The sequence below is a fragment of the Ailuropoda melanoleuca genome, chromosome 16 (assembly GCF_002007445.2).
Source record: "Ailuropoda melanoleuca isolate Jingjing chromosome 16, ASM200744v2, whole genome shotgun sequence".
Taxonomy (NCBI): Eukaryota; Metazoa; Chordata; class Mammalia; order Carnivora; family Ursidae; genus Ailuropoda; species Ailuropoda melanoleuca.
The window spans coordinates 58,582,618-58,609,532 of NC_048233.1; the positions used below are offsets into that span (position 1 = coordinate 58,582,618).

Below are 26,915 nucleotides of genomic sequence, written 5' to 3' on the forward strand. Positions count from 1 at the left end.
CATAAGTAACACAGAGTGATCTTTTTGAAAGAAAAGAGAACTGCCATTTCCTCATCTATAACACCAAAGGGTTAGACTAATTGGTATTTCATCCCAATTTATACTGGGAATTAACGTATACTATCTAAATTCCTTAGCAACCCCACTCAGAAGAGCAGGAAGACAACATGGTAAAAAAAGGTTCCAGGACAACACAATTATACCAAGTACTGTAGGAAGAAGGCTAGAGGCAGAAGGGGATCAGGAACAGGAGAATTAACGCCTTCCTCTCCCTTCTCCCAACTAGCAGCCACCAGAGCTTATTGGTACACGGTAGGTATCAATGTTTGGTTTCCCTCAATAGCCAGGAACAGTCTTGTTTGTTTGTTTGTTTGTTTTTTAAAGATTTTATTTATCTGACAGAGATAGAGACAGCCAGCGAGATAGGGAACACAAGCAGGGGGAGTGGGAGAGAAAGAAGCAGGCTCCCAGTGGAGGAGCCTGATGTGGGGCTCCATCCCAGAACGCCGGGATCATGCTGAGCCGAAGGGCAGACGCTTAACGACTGAGCCATCCAGGCGCCCCTGTTTGTTTGTTTTTTGTATACACAGTCCTCCCCCTATACTGTCTCCCAGAATGCCTTATAAGTACCAAAGAAATGCTGGTTGCATGACCATACCTAGTGCAATCTGACATTTATTCACAGGAACACCTGATTATACTCACTTATTTCCTTAATATTTCTGATTTTTTAATATTAAAGCCATTATTTAAAATAGGAAACGTTCAATGAATCAATAATAAACCATAGCAAAAAGAGTAAGTCAAAGACCAACTTACATTTCTTCCAGAGCATGGCAACCATTAAAGCTTGGAAGGTCTTTTATATTGTTGTAAGACAAGTCCCTTAAAACAACAAAAATGAACAAATTAATTTCTATGTTATCAGAACCCTAAGTTAGAAGAGCTATACTCAGAAGTATTGGAAGCAGCACTAAGATGTGTAGCAGAGAGCTGAAGAAAAGCAACTATTTTTTTCTAAGACTTTTAAGCTTCTAGAGTACCTCAGTGATAAAACAGGCTTAAGATTTGCAAACTTCAAGTACATAATGTTGAGTATAGACAATATAAAATGTATTAAAAACATTTAAAATTTTTTTCAATTTTTCAGTAAAATTATTAAAAACATTAACATATAAAATTAAATATATAAAAATATGGAAATATATAAAATTATGTCAGAGTGGTAGATGATGTGGTTTTTTATATTTTTATAATATTGTTTATATTCTAAACAATTTCTATGTTGTTATTTAATTATAAAGCTGTGAGGGGTGGATGCATAGCTCACATTTTCAAAAAAATTATATTAAATCAAATACAGGGACTCAATAACTCTCAGTAAATCCAACTGCAGTGTTTCCTCAATAGTGATCACTGGGCTTGATACTCCACAACCTTTAAGGATTTGCTTCATCAATCAGTCACTTATTTTGTTACTATCTCTCTCCACTGAATACTTATTAACAGCTTAGTAACTTGTTTGTTCTTGTGACATTTGTACATCCTTTATTTACTTTTAATTTCCAGGATAGTTTAAAGTTTTTGGAAAGCTCCATGCTTAGCTGGTTCCTGACCCAAGAAAGATTTGGGCTCTGCTTAGGTTATGGATGAAAGAGAAAGATGGGGAGAGCTGACACTCCTGGGCATCTAGAATAAGGACAAGGAAGTCCAGATAAGAAAAATACCAAGGAAGAGCCTGGTCTGGTTTTACTTTGTTCAGAGTAAAAAGTCCCAAGATGTGTGACATATACATCACCCTAAAACCAAATTGAAATAAATGTTACCTACCCTGGGGTCATGAAAACACCTGCTCATTTCCATAAAGGGAACAAATAAGACAGATTTCTGCCCTAAAATCAGCTAATGTAAATAGCTTATCGAAAATAAAACTCAATATATGAAAAAGTATGAGAAGGGAAGAAGGACCCAACTTACAAAGTCCTAAGCATCTTTTGTTCTTGGCACAAGTTACTGGATATGCTGCTTATCTTGGTGCCTGTCAAGGTCCTGTGGAAAAACATTGTTCATCTAAGAAATGGTTCAAGTTGAGACGGTAAACAAAATGCTATTCTCACATAGAAAAAGAAACGGATATTTGTGTATGAACTAAAGTCTGTGTATCCCACTGCCTGCTTACTCCTTAAAGTCAGGCATATGGGAAATTAGAGTAAGCATTATGGATTTCATTTTCATAGCAAGGCAGAAAAGCTTGTGACACGAGATGTTAATATTTTGCAGACAATGAGGCTGATTTCTCTTGTGGACCAACAGAAAAATACTAACCCACAGCCACAGCCTGACTACCATTGCCTGCAACACCACCTCATACCCAAAACGTGGGAAGCCAACTTAGCACCCTGCCTCCCAAACCTAGCTAACCTAACTCACCATTGTGAAATGCTCTCTCCCTCCATCCTGCCTGCAGTCTATACCAATTCCTGTGCTTTCTTCCTTTGTGCTGTGTCCAGCATCTGACCCTCCGTTCATTTTTACTGCTATTATGTAGCTCATGCATGAAATGATGCAGGGAGGGGTGGAGGAATAGCAGCCCACTTGGAGGAAGGCCAGTGGGGTTAAAGGTGTTCATTTAGCAAGGGGATTATTCCCAGGGCCTCCTTGTGGTTCTTCCCATCTCCAGTCTCTCTTACTCTCCTCACACCACCTGCTGTAATGTACTCGAGACATCCGAACGACCTTAAAATTCAAGTGTAAACTTCTGAGCCCAGTGCTTCCTGACCTCTTTTTCCTTACATCTTGGCACATGTGAAAATCATAATATTTATGTGACCTACTCTGGTAAGGCTCCTTGTGGCTGGAGAGCCACCTCAGGCGCCTCCTGGCTTCTGGAGGGTTCAGCTCAGCAAAAGCCTGGATCCATATGTACCCCATGCACAGACCATCCACTGAGAAGATCTGCCATACCCAAATGTCCAATGCTCAATGGTGGCCATTTTAAAATTGTGACCCAAGTGATTTTCCAAATTTCTCCATATCACACCGCATTCAACACATGCAATTCTAACTATATATGATCATCTGTCTGCCACCCCTGAGGAAATTTTCAGTATGCCCTATTTTACTGAATCCTGCCTTTCTAAATAAAAGCCCCAGCTGTGGGAAACCTGACAATATTCAATTTTGAAAACATGACACCTCCTCTCTAAAGCTTTCTCTGATACTCTACCTCTATTGCTCCACTTCTGAATTCCTAAAGCACTGCTTTGAATTTGGCATTTACTTACTGCCTTATATTTTCAGTGAACCTTTCCGATCTAATATCCATATACCAGGCTATCCCCGACCTGAGCTGACTGAGCCCAAACCCAATACACACCCATCTCCATGCATGCTATTCACAAAGAGAGATTACGGGAATCAACACAAACCCAGCATCATCACCAAAAAGCACCGGCACCCTGCCGAGCAGGCCCACAGGTGATATTTACACTACCCTCTTCAAAGAGCCGCACTTACAGACTCTCCAGATGGATGGTTCCAGTCAGATTGGGGAACTGCTGTACCATGCTTGCACCTCGAATGACTCTTTAAGAAATTGGGAGAGAAAACGTAATTTAAAACAAAAATATTTCATGGATAATATTTTCATTTTATTTTTTGAACAGTTTAAAATCACAGTACTACTAGACCTAAAAATAAATCAGTTTCAATTCTTGAATGTACCTGAAACTGTGATAATTAGGCCAAGTGTTCACATAAATCAGAACCATCATAAATCTTCAGAATTGTCCTTTGGACTTTCGCCCAAGGGGACAAAACGATAAAAGGTTTTTGTCTTCTGGAGCTACAATAATACATTCTAGTTTTCCTTTAAGCAACTGCGTAAATATTCAGGTTTGTTTTAAAATTTGCATAATACTAAAAAAAAGAATAAAAATTAAAAAATAAAATTTGTATAATACTTACAAGGAATGCAGATCAGATAAATTGTGAAATGCTGAGTTCCCCACAAAAGACAGAGGATTATCATACAAATGTCTGTAAAAATACCCAAAAAAGTAAAGTTTTCTTATGTTCACAAGCCGTCCAACACTACATTGATGTTCACAAAGTCCATATATCTAAAAGCCTGAATTTTCATTCTTCATTGAGATGTCTGGCATCATACAGACATGCTTTACATGATTCTCTATTAAAACAAACCTTCAAAACTACTTACATAGTTCTTAAGAGTGGATTGCCATCAAACGCTCCATCAGGGATAACAGAAATAGAATTACTATGAAATAACCTAAAGAGGGAGGAGAAAAATATTTTGAAACACGTGCCCCTTTGTGAAATAAGTTAAAACCTGAATATCTAGCCCTGTTCAGTATTATGTGAAACCTAACTGATAACAACTGCATGAAAATTCCAAAAGTGTGAGGAAACTGAAGTTTCAATTCCATCTCATCCTTTCCAGGACTATTTCCTAATTCTTCTTAAACCCACGGCTTAACCTGGTATCTCTCAGATCTCTCATACACCCTGAGCAGTTGCTTTGCTAACAAAGAACTTTAGACCATGAGTGAGAATCATAAGGTGTTTTAACCTCCATATTTCCTCTGTCACCTGTATTTAGTCCTTAAGCAATGCATTTCAGAGTATTTGCTGTCAACGCATGACACACATGCCCTGTGATGCCCTGTATATTCCTATCTCTGTCGTTGACAAAGCCAACATATAAAATGTCCCTTTAGCCTTTCATTTATTTAAATATCTCCACCCTTTTGGGTGCCTGGGTGGCTCAGTTAGTTAAGTGATCTCAGGGTTGTGAGCCTGGGTGGCTCAGGTCATGATCTCAGGGTTGTGAGATCAAGCCCCACATCAGGCTCTGCGCTGGGTGTGGAGTCTGCTTGAGATTCTCTCTCTCCCTCTGCCCCTCTGCCGACTTGTGCTCTCGCTCTCATTCTCTCTCTCAAATAAATAAAATCTTTACAATAAACACACACACACACACCCCTACCCTTTTAACATCAGTCAAATTCTTTTCTTTAGCATTACCTTTTCCAATGACCCCAATTCTCAATGAGGTCTTTTTCTGGAATGATTCATTTACCCTCTTCATTTAGCACTTATTTCTACCTAGCAACTGCTCTCTTTCTTACATGGCTAGCCTCCCCAGTGCCGCTAAGATTCCAAGCTCCCAACTGGCAAGGACCATATATTATAGCTCGTTTCTGCAGTATGGAACCCAGCACAGAAATCCAGGCTCAAAACTGTCTGCACTAACTAACATAATCCAGTCTGTGTGATCATATGTGTGTCTGTGTGTGTCTGTGTATTGTGATATATGTAATGGAGCAAAGAGGTTTTCAAATCTCACTGTTGGAACATTAAGTGGTGAGTTCTAAGGATACAAAGGCATAGAGAGAGCAAAACAATACTCACAGCTCTTTTAGGCTAGGAAGGGCTTTAATAGCCTGAGGAAATTCCCCCAAGTTATTATAATTCAAGTCCCTAGAAAAAAATGGGGGAAACACGTAAGAACACTGAAGTGCAGTCACAATTTATAAGGCATTTTGGTACGAATGTATTCCTAAGAAACGTAATCTCTCCTCACCAACCATAGGGCCGTTTAAAACCCTGTAGTTTAACTTACACCTTTTCTTAGAATACTGAATAGAAAAAGAAGAATTGTAATTCATCTATGACTGTTTTAACTTCACTTTATAACGTCAAGGAATTCTCAACTGCATATTATTGGTGCATTAAATAAACAAGTCATCTGAATGACATTTCTCAGGAAATTCACCATAAAACAGAATTTATGGAATATCCATTTATAAATGGCAAAAGCCTGAAACCAAGGTTTCTGTCCTTTTGGGGTTTGGAGCGGCTTCCTGAAATTCTGACATGAGGGCAGCTGACCTCAGCCCTACTATAAGGTGAATGACTGGAGATAAGTATGAACAAGGGGAAGGACCAGGATGGCTTCCCACAATTACTGTCAAGCAGGTTATAAATTGTTGAAAAGGTTATATTACTTAGGAGAGAGAAAAGCCACAGTGATCTGTACTAAAAAGTCTTGATTCTGAGCGTTTGAGTTTTAATTTCTTTTATAACCAAAAGAGCATGTTGGCTCTTGGTTGATTTCAGAATCAGAGTAACATAAAATCAAAGTGGCAAATAAAAATTTAACTGGGAAGAGGAGGTTTCATTTTCATATAATTAGAAGAGTATATGTGGTCTAGTATCAGAAGATCCATCCGGTCTTCTGGTACACTGGTATTTATATACTCAGGAAAGGAGAACTGAGCTTGGAACCATCTTCTTCAAGAGCTTCAATCTTCAAAAAGCCATTAATGTTCACTATCCTTTGGTGGTTTAGACAGGAAAGTAGATTAGTAAAGAAGCAAAATGTTTTAAGTCTTCTCATTAACTGACAGCTAACCAGAATATTCAGTTCAACAAAATATTGCAAACCCTGAGCATTCCAATCAAATGTTACTAACCCAACAAATCTGGACATTTTCTGAATTATATATTATACGACAATAGTAAATACTAGAGCTCTTCTAATAAAGACAATTAAAATAAAATAAAACAAGAACAAAGATACTACTCTTAATTACACATAGCTACACAATGTCTTTTGCTCAAACAGCGGTGCAATGTGCAGTTGAAACAGCCAGAATTCCCAAATACTTTAGTAGGAATAACCATGAAAACATCCTAAGCAAAATGGAAAAGTTTATTTCATTTAGCATATAAGAAAGCAGAGAAAATACTCAAATCCAGGGTTAATAATTAGGTAAGGCAACTGAAATCATGGAAAAAACAAATAAAAAAAGATTTTTTTTCCAGAATTAATTTTATAAGGTTCAATGTACCAAAACTGTCTGTCATACATTTTAACAAAACCAAAATTTTTGAGAAAGTAGACAGCTCGGCAGTTCGAGCTGCTTTTTACATGTACTTCTGAAAGAAATATCAAATCCAAACTTGTGCACCATTTTTAACCATAAACTGAGATTAGTATTGCTAATTGTGTCATTTGATGGCAAGAATTTAGTCATGTATTAAAGCCAGTTAGTAGTGAGCTGAACTCAAGACCATAATTTTTCCCTTTTCTGCAAGGAAATACAAAATTCCATCGTTAATATCACAACGTAACCATCTGAAATATGAATCAACTTACAAGGTCTCCAGGTTATCTAGTCCATCGAAACAGTGCTGACCCAAGTTTTTAATTTTATTGTTATGAAGATGCCTATGGAAAAAAGCATCGAAATGACTTTTACCTCACCCAATAGCAACTATTATACTGTTTAGATGTCTAAGTTGGCTTTTAAAGGACATGCAGTTAAACATTTCAACCCTTGACTAATGGAATAACAGACTCTTGATATATACTGCATAGACTCGGACTCACTGAACATGGAATGCCAATGGAAAAGGAAAGTATCTCTGGTGGAAAAATGGTATGCACGTTGCAGATCTTTCATATTCACCCATGTCAGAACAAAAGCTCTGATGAGCCTTTCATTATAGGAAATGAAATTTTGGTGAGCTCCCCTTATGGGGAGGTGGGGGAAACAGCATGTAGGGAAGCACATCACCTTACACCAGTGAGAGTGAGTAACAGATTTTATAAGAAATGCCATTTTTTTATGTCCAAGTTTTCAAAGATTAAAAACACAATCATTGGGGCGCCTGGGTGGCACAGCAGTTAAGCGTCTGCCTTCGGCTCAGGGCGTGATCCCAGCGTTATGGGATCGAGCCCCACATCGGGCTCCTCTGCTGTGAGCCTGCTTCTTCCTCTCCCACTCCCCCAGCTTCTGTTCCCTCTCTCGCTGGCTGTCTCTATCTCTGTCGAATAAATAAATAAAATCTTTAAAAAAAAAAAAACAAACACAATCATATATTCTTTGAACGGACAAGTTGGTCAAAACATGAAATATCACTGAAACTTATTTTCTATGAGAGCCTGAAAACAATGCCACTTCTTTTAACACTGAATACATTGCTGGTACACAAGTAAAAGCTGTCCAAGTATTTGCTGAGTGTCCCATTTTCTTCTTATGATTACAAAAGGCCACATATTTTAGAAAGATCCAACATGTTGGATCAGGTGTTAATTTTTTAATTATCCTATCTTGTATTTTAAAAAGTCAGCACATTTAATTCTGTAAATAAAATAAAAAAAAAAAAGGCAACTCCCCCAAACAGTATCTCTTCAGAAGCATAATCAAAAGTAAGGTACTTTTGTAATAATTTGTCACAAGAAATCTGCTTTTGCCCCCCAATTCACACAAATATATGGTATTTAAGGGGACTGATACTCACAGAACCACAAGGCTTGAAAGATTGGTAAATGCATAGTCAGGGATGCTTGAGATTTTGTTGAGAGCCAAGGTCAGTGCCTGCAGAGTCGGCAGATTGCTGAGGGGATGCACGGGCACCTCCATCAAGCTGTTGTCATCCAGCCACAGATGTCGTAACTGAGCAAGCCCCTCAAAACTGTCCTCGGGGACTGAGGTAATATGGTTGGCATCTAAACGCCTGACAGAAACAGAAACAACCACGTTCAAGAACGAATTCTAGCAGAATAAGCCAAGTCACACACAACTCCCAGTTTTCAAACTTTTAGAAAGGAGTTACAAAAATGACCAGAGTCATGGCATTCCTTATTTCTTCAATTTCTCTAGAAAGTCTCATAAACTCTAACAACTTTTCCAAGACCATAGTGTGGAAGTCTGTTCTTTCCCTTCCTACACGACAAAGGGATAAATGTAAATCTCAATCTCTCAATAATCTTCGGCTAAGAGTAACTCTATAGCGAAATGATGTTTATTTTTCAAAAAAGAAAACTCTCAGAAAGTTCAAGCTAGAATTTTTTGTTTTAGGACCATTTAAATCGAAAGTACAAAAAAAAAGAAGAAACTAAGTTAAGTAAGCTACTGTCCTTAAAATTTTATGCCACAACTAATATCTGATATTAAATTTACCTGCTATTTTGACCTGGAACCAGAGGGGAAAAAATAAGGAAATATTTACGCCCCCAAAAATGTTTACAGCAAGAGATTCTTAACAATTCTTATTACCACCAGGCAAGTTAAAACTACAGGTGTCATGTACTGGTCAAACAACCTTCTCCTCTTATCTTAGCACTAAGTTCAAAATTAAGTTACTAAGAAAAGGACAAACTTTCCACAGGAAAAATTAAACAGCTACTCTGATCAATGTTATTGTGGCCTCAGGGCTTTTTTTAATTTTTTGCAAAATTCTGGAATTAAAAACACCTTGCTAATAGGGTTACTCATACTTAAAATTAAGTCCCCATCTAAAAATCTGGAAAATTATGTCCTAAGTGTTACTGTCAGCACAATCAGGCATAATTGTTGGAATAATTGCTTTTTGACACAAAGGCAACCTGATATTAATATGATGAAGGCCAGGCAAATCACAACTGTCTTCATGAATCTCTGGATGATATAGCATCATTACTCAAATTCATACCTTCCAGGCGTGGACCTCTTTGGTGAAAATCAGGGAACATGAAAAACGTGAAAAGTCAAAATGACAGCATATTTTTAAAGACATGGATTTTGGCAGCTGTCGAGTTCAGGAATTTCTGACTTTTAGAGGGGTGCTTATGCCTACAGTTGCCTGATGCAGCTTCAGCTTCAGGCCTGCCCTAATTGCCCCTTTCCCCTCCAGGCAAATGCTGAGCCCTGAGCCCGGCACTCAACCACCTGCTCCAGCCTCAGATTAGCAGGGGTTAAAGACCCTTGGTCCCGGTGAGGATCTGATGGTACCGTCTTTTTGATAAAGTCGAGATAAGCACTAAAGAGGACAGCACTGGGAACTGAGCAGCTAACTTAAGAATCCATTTAGGAACAGATATTTTTAGGCTCTTTTATTCCTTAGACTCTCTAGCACCTGAGAAGAGAGAGGGATCCTTTATATACAGACTGGCAAAGCCCTGGCTATGGAGTGGCTTAGGAGATTTGCTTTAATGCATGGATAGTATTCTCTCTCTCTCTCTCTCTCTCACACACACACACAAACACACACACACAAACATACACACACACACAAGTTCCTTGAGGAACTTCCACTTAGGGAAAGAGGAACACTGGACATATAATCAACCATATAATGTAACTGAATGGTTAATACAACTGAATTCTACTTGTAGTTGATTTAATCATCTGCAGTTTATTCAACACATCTAAACTGAACATCTTGTTAGGGATAAAAGATAAAAACGGTGAACACATACATGAGGCCTGTCCTTGAGAGATTGACATTCTAATGGAGAATGACCCACAATAAATACACTTTAAAAGCGCTTATAGAGTGCTTAAGAAGTGCTATGAAATCAAAAAACAGGGTCCTGTGATAAAGACTCATAGGGACTAAGGGGGAAGATGGGTAGCTACTTAAAATGCACTGGTCAGGAAAAGCATTTCTAAGAAGGTGCTATTCAGACTGAAATTCAGGGGGCAGAGACTCAGCAGAAACCAGCAGAAACCAGTGAGGTGTGGTCCCAGAAACTCCCAGAAGATGAGAGTGATGAGAACACAGGAGGAAGGTGTGGAGGGTCCAGGGAGACAAAGCTGGGGATGCAAATAGGGACCAAGTTATATAGACCCTGTAGGCCAGGCAAGAGGTGTGGATTGTATCTTAATTGTGTAAATTGAAGTCCCTTTCCAGTTTCTCAGCATTAGAGCAGTTTAAAAGTTTAAACTGCTTATGTTACCATATTGATGATAATGTGCATTCATAGTCAACAATACAATGAGCAAGTCTCGCCCACATATGCACACAACACTTTACCGAAATTAAGCCCTCTCTATAAAAGTGTTTCATTAAGATGTGGTAAAATAAAGAAAGCTATCCATATCTTTTTAGTATAATTTCAGTATTATATACACCATTTACGCTCCTGCAGAATTCTGTACCATGTACCATAATAGAAAAGAGATGGCCTTAGCTTGGGACAAGATACCCAGGCAAGTTTTGAGCTAAGAGAGTAATGAAACTATCTTCTCTGCAAAATAATAATACAACAATAAACGCACAGACACAACTTCCTCTGTGCTAGAAATTTCCCCAAATTGCAAAGTCACGTGTAAGTAAGAGATCAAAAGAACAACTCTGGAAAAATGAAACACTTAAATAAGAAGCTAAATGAGGCAAAGGATTTGTGGTGACTCCGTGGTTAATCCTTACACCTCAATTCAAATGCAGATGTTGGGGGCACACTCATAAATGTAAAGAGTTTGCCCCTACACCAAAATGAATGTTTCACAGAGAAATTGTCTTAGAAGTGTGGCTTTGTACCAATGACCTACACATTTAACATTCTTCCAAACTAAGAGACCAAGAAAGTACAATCACTGATTAGTAGACGCAAGAATAGCATCAGATGTCTCATATGTGAGGAGATAACATGGGCTTATTTAATGTATTCTACCCTTTAAACTCAATCTGGCAAGAAAGAACTATTACTTCCGGTGTTCTTTAGCTGTTAAAGGGTTAACATTATATTAACTGAATTCCCTTACTATTTTTGTCTTTAAAATCTGCTTCTATTCCCTATTCTCAAAAGCCTGTTTTATATCTTACTGAAACTCACATACTTTTTTTTCTTGCCTTAAATGAAATTACATTAACAAATAATTCCATATGAAGATTTTACTGATGAATGCCTGTTACCAACATCTGTTCTGTGTAATCAAAGGCGCTCCCTTTTTCTCTCTACTTCTAACTTACCAGTAGTAATGTATATACTATAGTGTTATATTTTGTTACCAGTTTCAAGTATAAATTGTTAATATAATATGCTACTGTGGAAAACCTAGGAAATTTAGTCTTTGAAATCCTCCTTTACCATTCAATGTAAGTGTGATCTAACTTAAGGAAATGAGGATACAGTGGAGTAAATTCCTGCACGTAATTTTAATAGCCTATTCAGATAATGCTTTAGCCATTTTCATGGCTTCGTGGAAGGCTGTTACGCTACCTTTGTACTAATATTGACAATTCACTTTCAGATTTTATAGTCATCCTTGCACACTTGCATCAAACCACTTCTGGTCAATTTCAACCCCAAATGAACTTTGCTCCTTCTAAGCACTACTTCAGAACCACAAGGAAATCTTTCATGCAACTCAGGTCTGAAGATCAGATTTGCAAACTGAACTCAAGTGCTGATAAGACTGTTTTACACCATGACAGAATTTCAATTGTATCTAAGTTGACTGCTACACCCACTAAGTTAACAAACCCATGTACATTTCCTTCTTAAGTAAAACAAGCCTGACGCTTAGCTCCTTGTGTTTCTGATGCAGATAAAAACATCCCAAAGCCTTTTAAAAAAACAAAACAAAACAAAACAAAACAAAACAAAACAAAACAAAAAAACAGTTTGCTTTGACTCCTCTCCACCTCCACCCCCATCCCAATTTTGGAGATAATTTAAACTATGCAATTCACTCAATGAGTGATGTGCACAACATGCTTTTTTAAAGTATAATTTTAGAGGGAGAAACCTGTGTAAAGCAATTTACATCATCTAAATTATCAATAAATGTCATATGGACTTTCATGTGCTTATTGACCACAATCTATTTGTATGTTTTCTTGGTAGGTTTTTCTGTTCTAAAACTCAAAGATTTTAGACTCGTCTTTTTCAGCCTTCCAACTAGACAAAAGAACTGAATATTTTGATCATTTAGTCTTGGGAAATAACAATTCTGTATGAAGCTCTTGAAGTAAAATGAATTCTGAAGAAGCACAAGAAAACGAGTATTTAAAACGTCTAATGAATTCAGCTCTGAGGGAGGCAAAATGGCTCCCTCTGTGTACATCTGTCCAAGGTCAGAAAGTGTGTAGAGGTAACACAGTCACATGTCTATGAAGGAACTCATTCCAATGGATCCACTGAAGGAGTCTACTCGGAGTCTACTCAAATACTTATAGCAAATAACAAATCCTATGTTCCATGACTTGGCATTGTGGCAAAATTAGCTATTTAATATATTTCTACCTTAAGTTAAACTTCTATTTAAACTAGAAATTAGGGGCTCTTGGGTGGCTCAGTCGGTTAAGCATCTGCCTTTGGCTCAGGTTATGATCCCAGAGTCCTAGGATCCAGGCCCACATCTGGCTCCCTGCTCAGCAGGGAGTCTGCTTCTCCCTCTGCCCCTCACCCCGCTCATTGCCTGTGCTCTCTCTCTCTCTGTCTCAAATAAACAAATGAATAAATCTTTAAAAAAAATAAACTAGAAATTAAATGGTGAATGGTGAATGCCTCGGATACTCCTTTTTTATGACAGTAGATACATTTTAAAGTTTAACCTTCATAGTGTATGACAGGCTTTACAGTACGTGTTTTTTTAAAGATTTATTTATTACTGGAGAGAGAGTGAGAGCTCAAGCGAGCAGGGGGAGGGGCAGAGGGAGAGAGAGACTCTCCAGCCAACTGCACGCTGAGCACAAAGCCTGACACAGGGCTCGACCTCACGACCCTGAGATCATGACCTGAGCCGAAGTCAAGAGTCAGACCCCCAATCAACTGAGCCACTCAGACGCCCCTTTATTACTATATATTTTTATTTTCACATTAACTAGGAGATTATCTAATCTAAATGAAAAGGTAATCTAAATTACAGTGATGTGTTTTGGGTACAGTTAAAAATGGTTTTATATCAGCAAGCAGAGACAAGCAGTTCAATCATTTCAATCATGTCTTCTACTATAGGCATTTCCTACAAAAGCATACCTTTAAAGTTATTTCAAAGAACAATAAAAAGAAAAATGTATGGGACAGATTAGTAGATTACACAACTACATGATATGGTTTAAACCTAATTTTGTAACCCAGAACATAAATGTGTGTTAACTATTACATTTTTTATTCAGGGTGATTCTCAAAACTTCCATGTACATGAGAATCTCCTGGAGAAATTTTTTAAAATATAGCTTGCTAGATCTTACCTTTAAAGAGAAAATACCATTACTTCCAGGATATGGCCTAGAGGTCTGCATTTTAGCAATCTCCCACTGGTGCAGGTGGTCAAAGTGCCACACTTTGACAAACTACGCCTTCCTCCCACTGTATTTGGATTAGGATGTAAGCCGAAACAATGTACATTGGTATTCATTATTCTAGTACAATGACGAACTAACCAAGTTCCTTGTTTTAAAGAATACTTTTTTCACACAAATAAAAATAAAAATAAAGAATACTTTTTCATTACTTTCAGACATTCCCATAACCTGGTTATATAAATTGGGTAAACTAGGAATCAAAAGAAAGCACTGATAAAATATATCATTATTACTATTAGTAGATTCCACGAATGTTTCTTGAACACCTACTTCATGTTAGATATTGTTACAAGTGCTTTTCATGCATTCAAGTGTATGGCAAGTAATGAGCATACTACTATATGGAGAATTTTAAATAACTTGCACAACCTCACACAGCTAATAAGTGGCAAAGTGGGGATCTCAAACCAGACAAGACTGATAAATACGCTACTGGCTTTTCTTAATCTGGGCAAAAACAAAACTGTAATAACCATGCATATCAGTTCAGTACTTCTCACTCTTTTCTGGGAAGGTACCCCTCGACACAGAAGAACTGGATCTTCCAATCCCAAAGATGGGGAGAACTAAAGTTGTAACCCCAACAATACTAGTTTATAACATTCATTCTAGCCATTAACAAATATGTTTATTTAATATAAAAATGGTTGTTTCTTCAAAATCTTCCATGGATATTGCATGGCCCTGGTGATACCACTGCTGCTTACCTGATCCACCCAGCAGAGGGGGAAGGGAGGTATGGGGTTTGTGTATCAAACAGTGGAAGCACTGACCACTGTTCTCCAGGTTCATACACACACACACACACACACACACACACACACACACACGAGAGAATGCAAAAAAGAACAAAGTGAAGTGCTACATGAAAAAGCTTTTGGGGCGCTTGGGTGGCTCAGTAAATTGAGCATCCGACTCTTGATTTTGGCTCAGGTCAGGATCTTGGGGTTGAGAGACTCAGCCCCATGTAGGGCTCCAGGCTCAGTGGAGAGTCTGCTTAGGCTTCTCTCTCTCCCTCTGCCCCTCCCCCTGCTTACTCTCACTCGCTCACCCTCTCTCTCTCTTCCTAAAATAAGTAGATCTTTAAAAAAAAAAAAAAAAAAACTTTTGAAATTAATAAAAACCAAGCTATTGAACATGGTAAAAACCAAGAATTGATATCATGAACACTCCACATAAAGCCAAACTCTCCTCATAAAGAAAAGCTTGGGAAAAAGGCAGTACAAGAGACTAAGTTACCACCCTCAACGTGAGTTCCAGGTCCACAGATGAGGAATTATAATCAATTTGTTCTGATTATCATTACCACCTAAAACAGAAACCTCTCTGTGGCTGTTTCTTGACCATAAAGTCACAAAACACTAGAACTTCAGTAGACACAAAATTCTGGTCCTAAAGAGGTGATGATCACCTGTCATATAAAAGCTCCTAGAATTATACCGAGCCGTGTACACTTGTAACTTTTCTCCTGGCATCTTAGACAAGAGAGGGAATAAACTGAACCACCTCCTTCTCTCTCACCAAAGGGCATTTTAATAACCTGGCCGTTCCCAATTTATCCCAGATGAAAGAATAAATCTCCCCTTTTCCTGGAATTCCAGTTCTTTATACATTTAGCAGCTAGAGTGGTCTACTAATGATTGAAGAATACAGAAAACCAAAAAGCTACTTACAAAGACTGCAAAGCACTCAGTCCTCGAATGGCTTCACTGGGTACTGTTTTCAACTGATTGTTTTGCAGCGTTCTGGAAGGAAATTTTTGGTTAGAGAATAACAAGCAACTGTTACTATTTTTTCTTAGAAGAATTCAGAGCCATTTCTATCCAAAAAATACTTCCAATGGCAGGAAAGGGGGAGAGGTCAAGGTGGAGAACACCCAAGGAAAGAAAACTGCAGAAAAGCAAGAAGTATTTGCTATAAAGCCAGAAATGAAACCAAAGCTGCTATCCCCAAGCCATCTCCTATCACAGACCTACTGGTAATACACATTTCCAGGAGTGTTGCACTCTCAGGAATTAAGGCACACTAATTAATGTTCATCACCCTAGGGATGGTTAATGTTAATTAGGAAGCGTAAGTTAACTGGGAGGTATAACAAGCAAACCTATTGGAGTCCCTAGGCCTTTTCAATTGGAACAAAGCAGAACCCAGAAACATGAACATGAAATCAAGCCAATTTTTTCAAGAAAACAGCAGATCCTGAGCTCTTAGGGAGCAACAGACATGTCCTCAGTGAATGGAGGGCCAGAGCAAGAAAAAGAGCTTTAATGGGCTAATAGAGAAGAGAGGCATATATCAGTACTGAAAGTGAAATTTCTATTATTTTTGCCTAAAGCCATTTCTAGTCATATTAATAAAATGACTGCTTGGCATGAATCATAACCACAGAATGGAGTGGTAAAAGCTAAATATAACTCCCTGAACCAGAGAGGTCTGGTGACTTGCAGAGGGTTACCCAGCAAGGTAGCAGCAGAAATGGGGCTGGCAGTCAGTCCATCTGTTCCCCAATCTGCCATAGTCCAAACCCTTAACCACTGCCAGGAATTTATTTCCTGGTCCCTCACAGACTCCGTAAATTATAGCCATCTTAATTCCTTTTAACTTTTAAAATGATGTTAACATTTTGAGCTTTTGTAAGCCTTTTTTCCCCGTTAGGGTCAGCTAATTCAAAGTTCTTACAGCTATACAATAAGTAGAAACAAAACTCTACCAGTAAAGCTTAAATATGATTTTGATTCAATCCATTAGCCCTACAAAAAAGCCTAATAGATTCAACTGTAATGCACTGAAGGTCAGAACACCTATTATTTAGAGTTTTAACTTTTGTTAGCTAGACCCAAGGTTGCCTAAATCAACCCTTGCCTCCCACACTGCCCATTGGCCACTCCTTAAATCTTTTAATCCTAAAGTAAAAGAAACGGTGCTTACCCTTGCTCCAAGCATGTTGACTATGCAAAAAGGAAATACACAGCCAGCTGTGAAACTCTAAAATTGCATTACTTACAGAACTTTGAGTTCTTTCAACCCAGACAAGGCCTTTGGGTGGATAAAAGAAAGGTCGTTGCCAGCCAATCGTCTAGGGGGAAAAAAGTAGCAAGAAAAAAAAAAAAAAGTAATTCAGGCTCTTAAAAATTCAGAACTCACAATAAACTAATCTGTGATTAAAGCTCTATGTTAAACATTTCTCAAGTCTATCTGACATTAAACATGGACTTAAACCTTTGCTAAAGCAATCCCAAGATTCTTCCAATGAGATAAATGTCTCTAGAATTTTTTTTAAACTCCCAATACAATAATTCAAACAGGCACATTTTTATTCTGGTGAGGTCAAGCAAGCCAAAACACATTAAACCAAATTAAGTTTGCTATTCATGGTCACTCTCTGCAGCTTGCAGTGTTTTCCAAGTGCCTCATAAATACAGACCACTGGTCAGCAAGCAGGAGTGTTTATACAGATCAGAGCAAACCAGTCTGTTAAGGAGGAATGCCTTCTGGAGGCAAGTCAGCCTGTTATCTCTACATTACCAAGGGCGGCATTTTCTGTGCAAAAGGGAAGCAAAAAGTGAAAGTCACTGTAAGCAGAATTTTCCAAGCAAAGGCATGTGTGCGTATATACACACACACATATGTGTATATATATGCACACACACACACACACACACACACACACACACAAATGTGTTTGGTTTTTTTAAAGAAATGTTTTCCTAAAGAAATTTTAAAGTGACACATTTAACTGGGAATAAGAGTGAGGAAAGGATAAGAATTCTTTGGGTCCTTTTGTAAGATATCTGAGCCCACAGTTTCTACTGAGCCCCACTTTCCTTCCGGTTTTCCCAGGCACACAGAAATGGGAGGAAAAGTTAAACAGAGGACTTTAGGGAGAAGAAGCAGGAAGTAAGGCAGCAACTCCTGTAAGTAACTTACAAACAGGTGAACTAAAGGAAGATTTCCAAGCATTGACTTAGAAAGGACAGTTGTGTGCCCCTATGTTAAACACAGGACTGTCCCAGTTTCCTGATTTCATAAGGGTACTCTCTCAAGCAACGAGATTTTGTATCTGTAATTTTTTTTAATGCTCTCTCCCTCGTTTCTTAGGATCACATAGTCATCAAGTCATATTAATTCCTCCTTTAAAGGTTCTATTTTCATCCCTTTCTCTTCTCTCTGCAAGCACCCTGCACCTCTGAGCCTTATTCACCAATTCACTCATTCAATAAAAAGTCTCATTCATTCATTAACAAATATGAGTGCCTACTAAGTGCCAGGCATAGGACATCCTCTTCTTAGACCTCTGGCCCCACCCCACTTTCCAATACACTCCTCTTATACACCCTGATTTTAGGGACACAAGGAAAGCTCCTTCATTTGAAGTCACTGAGGTCTGAAACTCTAGCTTTTAGATGCATTATGTTCTCTGGAACTCTTTGTCCCCGTTAAAATGCAAATAGCCCTGGAAAGAACAATATTTGATCCTTACCTAGCATTAATATAGAAATGTGCCCTGAAGGTGTGTACTGGGCAGGGGTGGGGGGTGATGCAGGTGGAGAACCAGAGGACTCTGAAACCAAGAGTGAGTATATAGAATTATTTCTTCAGTAGCAAGGATTACAAAGCCGGCTTGTCGGGCAACACCCCAGGTGTAACACAGGGTTCATGCCCCTAAACGAAATTCCTCCTAAGAAGCCCTCTCACCACACACTTTGATCTCACAAGGCACCCTAGCACCTTTCAAGCCTTCCCGAAATCCAGCCTCAAAATAACTTACTTTGCATCACCAGTCTCTTGGCCTTTTACCTCCTAGGGTTCACCTTATGTAAAATGAGGGATTGGAAAAGACAGTTTTAATACCTCCTGAGGGTTAAAAATATTTAAAACTATTTCTCCTTAGCAATCCTCTAGGTTCTAGACCAGTCAGCATCACCACTTGCCTATAAATACTTCACCTCACAACCTCACTTTCGCTCCTTGAATACCCAACTGCAGCATTACTTCCCATGAAGACTTCAGTTCTCATGAACGTGCCTCATGTGTAAATTCCTAGAACTCGTAATTAAACACAGGCTACATTCTATGGGTTGTTTCTTGCACATTAGTCTTGTAGGTCAAGTACAAACAGTGCCCAGAACAGGGCATGCATCTTACACTTTTGTTACTACCCACCAACGTGCTAACTCATTAGTCAGAAACTGTTTTCTCAGAATTTCCCCCTCAAAAATGCTCGCCATTCCAATGCCATGACATCCCACAGTTTACCTTAGTGCAGGCTCAGTGCAAGCTCTCTCAGGGGCCTTTCTATATCCCAGATTCATTAATTAAGATTCAATTGATAATGCAGATGACTGAAATGGAGTGTGTAAAAGATCACATTTTAAAAAATCAAATTGTACCATAGGGGCAAAAGCCTTCTCCTCCCCCAAGGGCTGCACGTAATCACGTGACTGTGACTGCTCCTCCAAGTTATCTGAAAGATGTGCCTTAAAGTCTGGGGTGCCTGGCTGGTTCAGTCGGTAGAGCATGCGATTCTTGACCTCAGGGTTGTAAGTTCAAGCCCCACGATGGGTGTAGAGATTACTCAAAAATAAAATCTTAAAANTTAAAAAAAAAAAAAAAAAAAAGGTAGTGGGGAACACCTGGCTGGCTCAGTTGGAAGGGTGACTCTTGATCTCAGGGTTGTAAATTTGAGCCCCACATTGGATGTAGAGATTACTTAAAAATAAGATCTTTAAAAAAAATGAAAGATTAAAAAAAAAAAAAGCTTAGGTCTACTAAAAGACAAACACTATAAACAGACTGAGGTAGGATTTTTTTTTTTTTTTTGTCAGAGAGAGAGAGAGAGAGAAAAAAAAAACATAAGCAGGAGGGAGTGGCAAGCCAGAGGGAGAAGCAGGTTTCCCGCTGAGCAAGAAGCCCAATGTGGGACTTGATCCCAGGACCCTGGCATCATGACTTGAGCCGAAGGCAGACACTTAACCAACTGAGCCACCCAGGCATCCCTTGATGTGGGATTCTTAATTTCTTGTCTCTAATATTAGTTTTTAATGTCCCCATATCTATGGGCTTTCCTTGAAGAGTTCAATTTATTTTACTAGGGCTCATGAAAGAAGAGTATTTTATAAAATAACAAAGGAAGTGGCACAATACAGAGCGCCCAATTACCTATACTTATCAACATAAGAGTGGTTAACCACATTAGCCAAGATATTTGCTTCCTTTTCACAAATCTCTGCCCGCTTTATAAGCCAAAGGAAAACCAAAGTAACCTAACTTCAAAAAGCATCCTCTCTTTCTCCACTGCTTATCGTTAATAGAAATGACCAAATGAGCTCTCTGCATGCGTTTCTCCTGAAACGCAAGCCCACTATCTGGAGAAATAAACACTTGGGGATGCCGCGGACGGTGATAATGCAGTCCTCAAGAGGGCATACTACCGTACACCACCGCGGTTATTTCGTCTCTTACTAGAGTAAACGTATCATGTGGAGCCTTTAGGAATGTATCAACCTGTGCTTCCCAAGCTGCTGTGTTCATGAATAATAAACACAACAGCTTGGAATAGGCTCTACAGATCCAACAATCACATGCCCCGAAGTCTCATCCCATTTTGCTTCTTTCACGAGCCAGTATTTCTTATAGGAGACGCTGGGGATGCTTCACATCCCAAACCTTAGATCCAGAAGAGAGCAAAGTGGATAAGCAACAGGGTTAGGGACAAAGTCCCAAAAACTCTGAAAGAAAGAAACCTATGTAATGAGCCCACAGTAGTTGCAGGCACCGAGATACATGGTTTATAGACATTCTTTCATTTTAGTCATCTCATTGCTATGGCCCTGCTTCTCTGAGTCCCTGAGAGGCTGGGTGCCTTAGCATAAGTCACACTTATGGGAAGTGGAGGGAAGTGGAGGGAGCCAGCATTCCAGTTCTTGCCTGGCTAGGTTCAATGCTTATTCACGTCAATGCCTCTGGTGTGTCACCAAGAGGTTGGGAAATAATTCCCAGAGAGGTGGAACAGGGTGGACTTGGGCAAGAGCTGTGTTCTGAGTATCAGCAGCTCTCCCCCCGTAGACTGGAGCTCACAAGCAGAGACTCTGGCATTAGGAGATCTGAACTGCAACTATGGAGGAATTTCCAACAGACCAACAGTGTCATCCTTCCCACAGCCAAAGATGGCCAGTGGGAAAGGGGGTAAGGAAGGAATGGGATCCCCGAGTGCCCCCAGGGTGAGGGCAGGCCCTAAACTCACTGGGACTTTATTCAGGATGTGGTGTATTCTTGGTTGTGCTTCTTTTAATGCAACTCTCATGGAAAAAGAGGTGGCTGGTCCTGAGGAAAAGTCCCCAATTGCCTTCTACTAGCAAAGACCAGCCACTTCCCATTCTACACCTGGGTTTGTCTGTGCTAGAAACAGTTTTCTCAATGTCTCACTTCACGAGGATGTATTGGCTGGCCCCAGAAAACCTTTTTTAATTTGCTAAATGAGGATATATAGATATGTACTATTACCATTCTTCCAATGGCTGTGAAGACCTAAGGGGGAAATAATCATTAGTGTAAGAACAGAAAGGTGAACATGTCACAATTTTCTGCATGCTAAGGGTACAGGTCTCAGGCATCACTTCTTTCCCCTCTGTACCCTGTACCCAAGACCAAGAGCCTCCTTGCAAGGTTTCAACCCATTCACTCTTTTACTCTTCCTGCTGTCACCTGAGTCTAAGCCCTCAGTTGCCCTCCACCTTCCACTGGCTTACTGCCATGAACCTCCACGAGACTCCTGCCTCAACCACTTAATTATAATACTGTGAGAGCTAAATCTTAAAAAAGCACAACTCTGAGCATTATCCAAAGGCTTTTTTTCCCTGCTGACTTAGCTGGAACTTCATTATGGATCCTCTCTTCCTTTCTCACCTGATGCTGCAACATTCCCTGCGTCCTACAGTTTAGCACAGCATGCTTTTCCACCTCTGACTCTTTGCTCATGACACTTCCTTCGCCTGAAATACCCTGACTCCAGTCTCTTCCAAGTGAAACATTACTCATCATTACTGTCCAAGTTGGATACTACTACAAATATGAAACCATCATGATATCAGCTTCCTTTGATTCCACCGGTATTTAGAAAAAACTCTCATCAGGCACGTCTTATTTTGCCTCTAGTTACTACAAACTTGTCACATCTCCTTAAGTTGTATTATATGTCCCTTCCAGGCAGGGACCAGGTCATATTCATCTTATATTCTCTTGTGTGGGACCTTATGTGTAGCAGACACTTGGCATTTGCTGTCATGCTTCAGCTAAGCCCTGGGAGGACTCTGGATTTGACTGCTACTTAAAGAGTGGGGAAAGCTTACTATTTATCTTCTCTTTTCTGCATGTTTTCTCTTCTTGTTTCACTTCTGCTCCCCCACTGCCCTTCACTCTCCTGACTACTTGGCTAGATCTTAAAGTGCTATGGCAATAATTTTCTTTCTTAACATCTGCTGGGAGTATACTTTCTTAGGGAAGGGTGGGGGGTGGACCTCAAACACAGGAACACCAACCCTACTGGTCAACAGTATTATCTCAACACTCTCTGGGTTGTGCACATGATCACACAAAATTAAAACAAGTCTAGCAGGACTTTAAATGGGGACACAGTCTACCTCAAGGCAACTCCTATTTATTCTGCTTGTTACAACAGTCTCAGAAGCAGAGAGAGCAAAGACAGGGAGGGGAGAGACAGAGAAAGGGTGGAGGAGAGGGAAAGGGCAAGCCATTAGACTTCCGCTCTCCCACTGGATCTGGAACTCTTCCAGGAAACAGGATACAAGTGGCTCAGTGTGTAGTGTCTTTATGAATTTGTTTTGTGCACATTTATTATTCATAAGGTCCATGGATTCACATTAGTGGCTCTTTCCAGGGGAAGCTGGAGTTTTCAATTATATCCTCTCTTCTTAATGCACATGCTACATGATATTTTTCGATCTGTTGTCTGTCCCAGAAGGGGGAAGCGGGAACAGCACTGGTTAAACGGGCACGGGTCATGGTGGGTATGAAAAAGTAGGCCACATTTTAGTATGTAATCTGTACCAGAGGGTTCATGCTTTCATGAAATGTGCTGAATTGGACTGGGATTTCTTCACGTGGGAAGCCATTTAAAGAAATGAGAGGGGCAAGTGAAACAGATAATAAAACAGCTGATGTTATTTCTCTAAGAAATGCCTGGCTTTAGGCTTCTTCTGGCCAATACAGAAATTTCATTGAAGCCATTTGGCTGGAATTCTGGCCAAGAACCAGTGGACTAAGGACTACAGTCTACACACTGACTGGACATATATACCAAGCCAGGAGGAGGGCAGACGCGGGTTCTGCTGCTTCCAGCAGCTGTTGTGAGGAGCCTGGTGTGGAGAAAGCAGGAGCTGAAGCAACTGCAGCAGTCGGGCCCAGGCCAGAAGCCCGAGTGCACACAGACAATAGAGGGCTGTCCTCACGGCAACTTCTCTATCACACCACAGAGAGCTCAGCGAGTAGAGGACAAAGCCCAACAGGGTGGCCAATGCCCCTCATCCATTCGTGTGCCTACCTTCCTTTTGCAGAGGTGGTTACCACATGGGCTATTGTCCAGCTGTGACAGAAAAATACCTGGAGCACCACCCTTCCCTTCTGAGCCAGAGTCACCTACCTGCTCAGCCATGTCTTCTCTCCTCCTTCACCACTTCTTTCTATACCTACGTTTCCCCACCCACCAGATCTTCATTTGAAGCCGCACATAGGAATCATCCCAGATTGCACCCAAACACGTCCAGGCTGCCGCTCCTGCAATGCCATTACATTCTCTCAAGCGTGTGGATGGGCACAGCGTCGTGCTAGGTGCAAGTACGACAGACACAAGCAGCGGCCCATGACACGGCCTCCAGAGAAGGCATTTCTTGCTCAAAACTGAACTGGGCAAGTACGGCCACAGGCAAGTGTCTAACAAGAGGCGAGTGGCATTCTCTTAATAAATGTAATTTGAAATCCACAGGTTCTAAAATGTTGGCAACCATTTTAAAGTAAAAGCAAAAAGCACTGCAACACATACCTCTAATAGAAGTGCTCAACCGTGTATTGATTTATGTATTAAGGTCCTACTATGTGCTTGGAACTCTGCTGCCTCCTGTGAAAAATAAAGACCTCAAGAGGTGCACTGGTTTCCAGTTATGGATATTTAGCATCAATATATATTGACAAAAAGTTGGGGTGCCTGGATAGCTCAGTTCGTTGAGCATCCGACTCTCGGTTTTGGCTCAGGTCATGATCTTAGGGTCATGAGCTCAAGTTCTGGGTTAGGCTCTGTGCTCAGCAGGGAGTCTGCTTGAGTCTCTCCCTCTCCCTCTGCCCCTCTGCCCCTCCTGTGTGCTCTCTCTCTCTCTCTCTAAAATAAATAAATAAATCTTAAAAATATATATATATAATGTATTGACAAAAAAAGTAACATTACTGTAGCACCTCTTCATTTTCATTACCCTCCTATACTGGCCCTTGTTATCACCATCTCCCCACTGTTTTTTTAAACAGAACAAAGGGCCTCTGTTTCCTTCACGACTTGTCCAAGGTCCTATATCACAGCTAAATAATGTAAATTCTAGAAATAAAACAAGGCAAATAAGGTAAAATAATGTAAATTCCAGCAACAGAACAACATTGCTTTGTGTATTTTCTACGAGTGGCTTTAAGAGAACCAAAGGTTGTAGTTATTTTCTTAGTAAATAGAAGGGCTAACAACTAAATAGCTCCCCTTGGACTTTCTTCCTATCAAGGTTAAATAAACTTCATCTGACAGTGTTTTACTCACCCTATTTCTTCACATACCAGGAAGAGTTTTACATCTTAACTTTTATGTAAGTGCATGAATAAATTGAATACATTTTAAGAACATGCATGTATTAAGAACACTTATTAGTGAAATTCCCAAGGATTTTAAAGTAGATTTCCTTCACAGAGAAGAGGAAAATAATTTCATATTTCATTATTTCAAGTTCTATTTGAATATACCTACATATATCATAGGTAAAGCAATAAAACCCTGACAATGGTTACATTTCCTGAGCAGAATTATCCTGACAACCTCTGGCAATAAACACATGCAACATCTACCCATATGAGGAAATATGCTACAGCTTTTAAAAAGTTTTACAACTAACATCTACCAGCAAATATTGACTTTAGACTACAAGCCAAGCACCACAGGTTTGGCAAAGTAAGTACTGAGTTTTCGCAAGACACCTCTCAATTTATTTCTTTTAAATGAGGATAGTTCATTAAACATAAAACATCAATGGAATTTAGTTTTCATATAGTCTGATACAGTTTCTGATATCAATAAATTCAAAATGAGAAGAAATCCTTTGTCTTAACCTCTCCCTCAATTTCAAGCTCAAAAATGTGATTACCTTCACCAGGTCATATGGAAGTGTGTGACAACAGGCCCCGCTCTTAGAGAAAAGTCAGAGAAGCTGAAGAGACAAGTGCACACTGACACACCTTAAGCACAAAATAACAAGGCACTCAAGCCAGCACTTCATGGAGAGGAACAAAGAAAGTGTAAGAGGAACTTGGAAGAGAAAGACCAGGGACGGCTTCCTATGGCAGAAAGGGACCCATATGAAATGGGTAAGATGTGAAGAGGAGAGAGAGAGGAACCACACCTATCAAATACATTCATGCCTTCCTGGCAGAGCCTGGGTTTGTTCAAATATCACCGCCTTCACATGATGCAGCTCCATGAGTAAATCTCGATTGGTTTTAACCAATCATACTGATCGCATTCCAGTGATTTGGTTTAGGGCTGGACCTGTGAGCCCAGCTCTGGTTACAGGAAGTCTGCTGGAGTTTCTGGGAAAAGTGGCTTTCTTCCTAAATGGGAATACAGTAGAAAAGATGACTCTCTTCTCTTTCTGGATGCTATCATGTCTAAATATACTATGTGAAGTGACTGCAACTGTGGTGCTACCCTTACCAGAGGAGCAGAGTAGGAAGACAGAGAAACTGGGTTCTTGAGGATGTGACCTAACTCCATTAACCAACCCTAGAAGAGTTCTACCATATGTAGGTCTTCTCATTATGCAAGATAATACATTCCCTTACTGTTGAAGCTACTTGAATTCAACTTTTTTCTTGCAGTCAAAAGTACTTTAACTAATTGCCCAACCAATAACCATTCTTCCCTTTTTACGCTAGTAATAAAACCCTGATGTTGGTCTAGACAACAATATGCCCAGTTCAAAAGCCATACTTCCCAGCATCCCATTGTTAAGTAAGCCCATGTGACTAAGTCCTAGCCAATGATATGTGAGCAGAAGTATTATATGGGAGGCTTAAGATGGCTTCTTGAAGCTGACTACTGGGAAATATCCCCCTCTTTCTTTCCTCCTTCATCTTTCCTGTTGTTGAGAACTGAGTCATGATGGCTACAGCTTATGCAGACAGTTATTTTGTGATCTTGACATGGAAGCTATACAATGAGAAGTGCAGAGTATCAGATCCTACATCCCTGCTGACTTTGTGATGTACCACAGTAGTTCCCTAGATATGTGTGTATATGCGTGTGTGTGCACATGCACCTTACATGTTTAAGCCATTGTTGTTTGAGATAATGGGTGCTTACTTTTTCCTCTCTTATCTTTCTACCTTATCTTTCTAGGCATCCAGATTTTAAAAATTGAATATCCATTATTTTATGATCATTTTCTTAAAAATTTAAGCGTGTCTGTGATACAGACTTTTTAGTACCTCCAACATTACCTTCTTTGATATAAACATATAGTCCAAACTAAGAGGTAATGAAAATACCTATT

The 26,915-nt window shown here is 39.6% G+C and overlaps 1 protein-coding gene across 1 annotated transcript in view; it reads right to left on the reverse strand.

The window, feature by feature from the left end:
• LOC100468419 (leucine-rich repeat-containing G-protein coupled receptor 4) overlaps window positions 1–26,915 on the reverse strand; it is a 97,359-nt gene that overhangs the window by 8,527 nt on the left and 61,917 nt on the right. The window contains exons 3-12 of the mRNA XM_011226479.3: window positions 17,108–17,179; window positions 15,777–15,848; window positions 8,329–8,544; window positions 7,181–7,252; window positions 5,431–5,499; window positions 4,220–4,291; window positions 3,967–4,038; window positions 3,517–3,585; window positions 1,978–2,049; window positions 820–885 (exon numbers count right to left, since the gene is read on the reverse strand). Coding sequence (XP_011224781.3) covers window positions 820–885; window positions 1,978–2,049; window positions 3,517–3,585; window positions 3,967–4,038; window positions 4,220–4,291; window positions 5,431–5,499; window positions 7,181–7,252; window positions 8,329–8,544; window positions 15,777–15,848; window positions 17,108–17,179 — 852 coding nt within the window. The remainder of the gene's footprint in view (window positions 1–819; window positions 886–1,977; window positions 2,050–3,516; window positions 3,586–3,966; window positions 4,039–4,219; window positions 4,292–5,430; window positions 5,500–7,180; window positions 7,253–8,328; window positions 8,545–15,776; window positions 15,849–17,107; window positions 17,180–26,915) is intronic.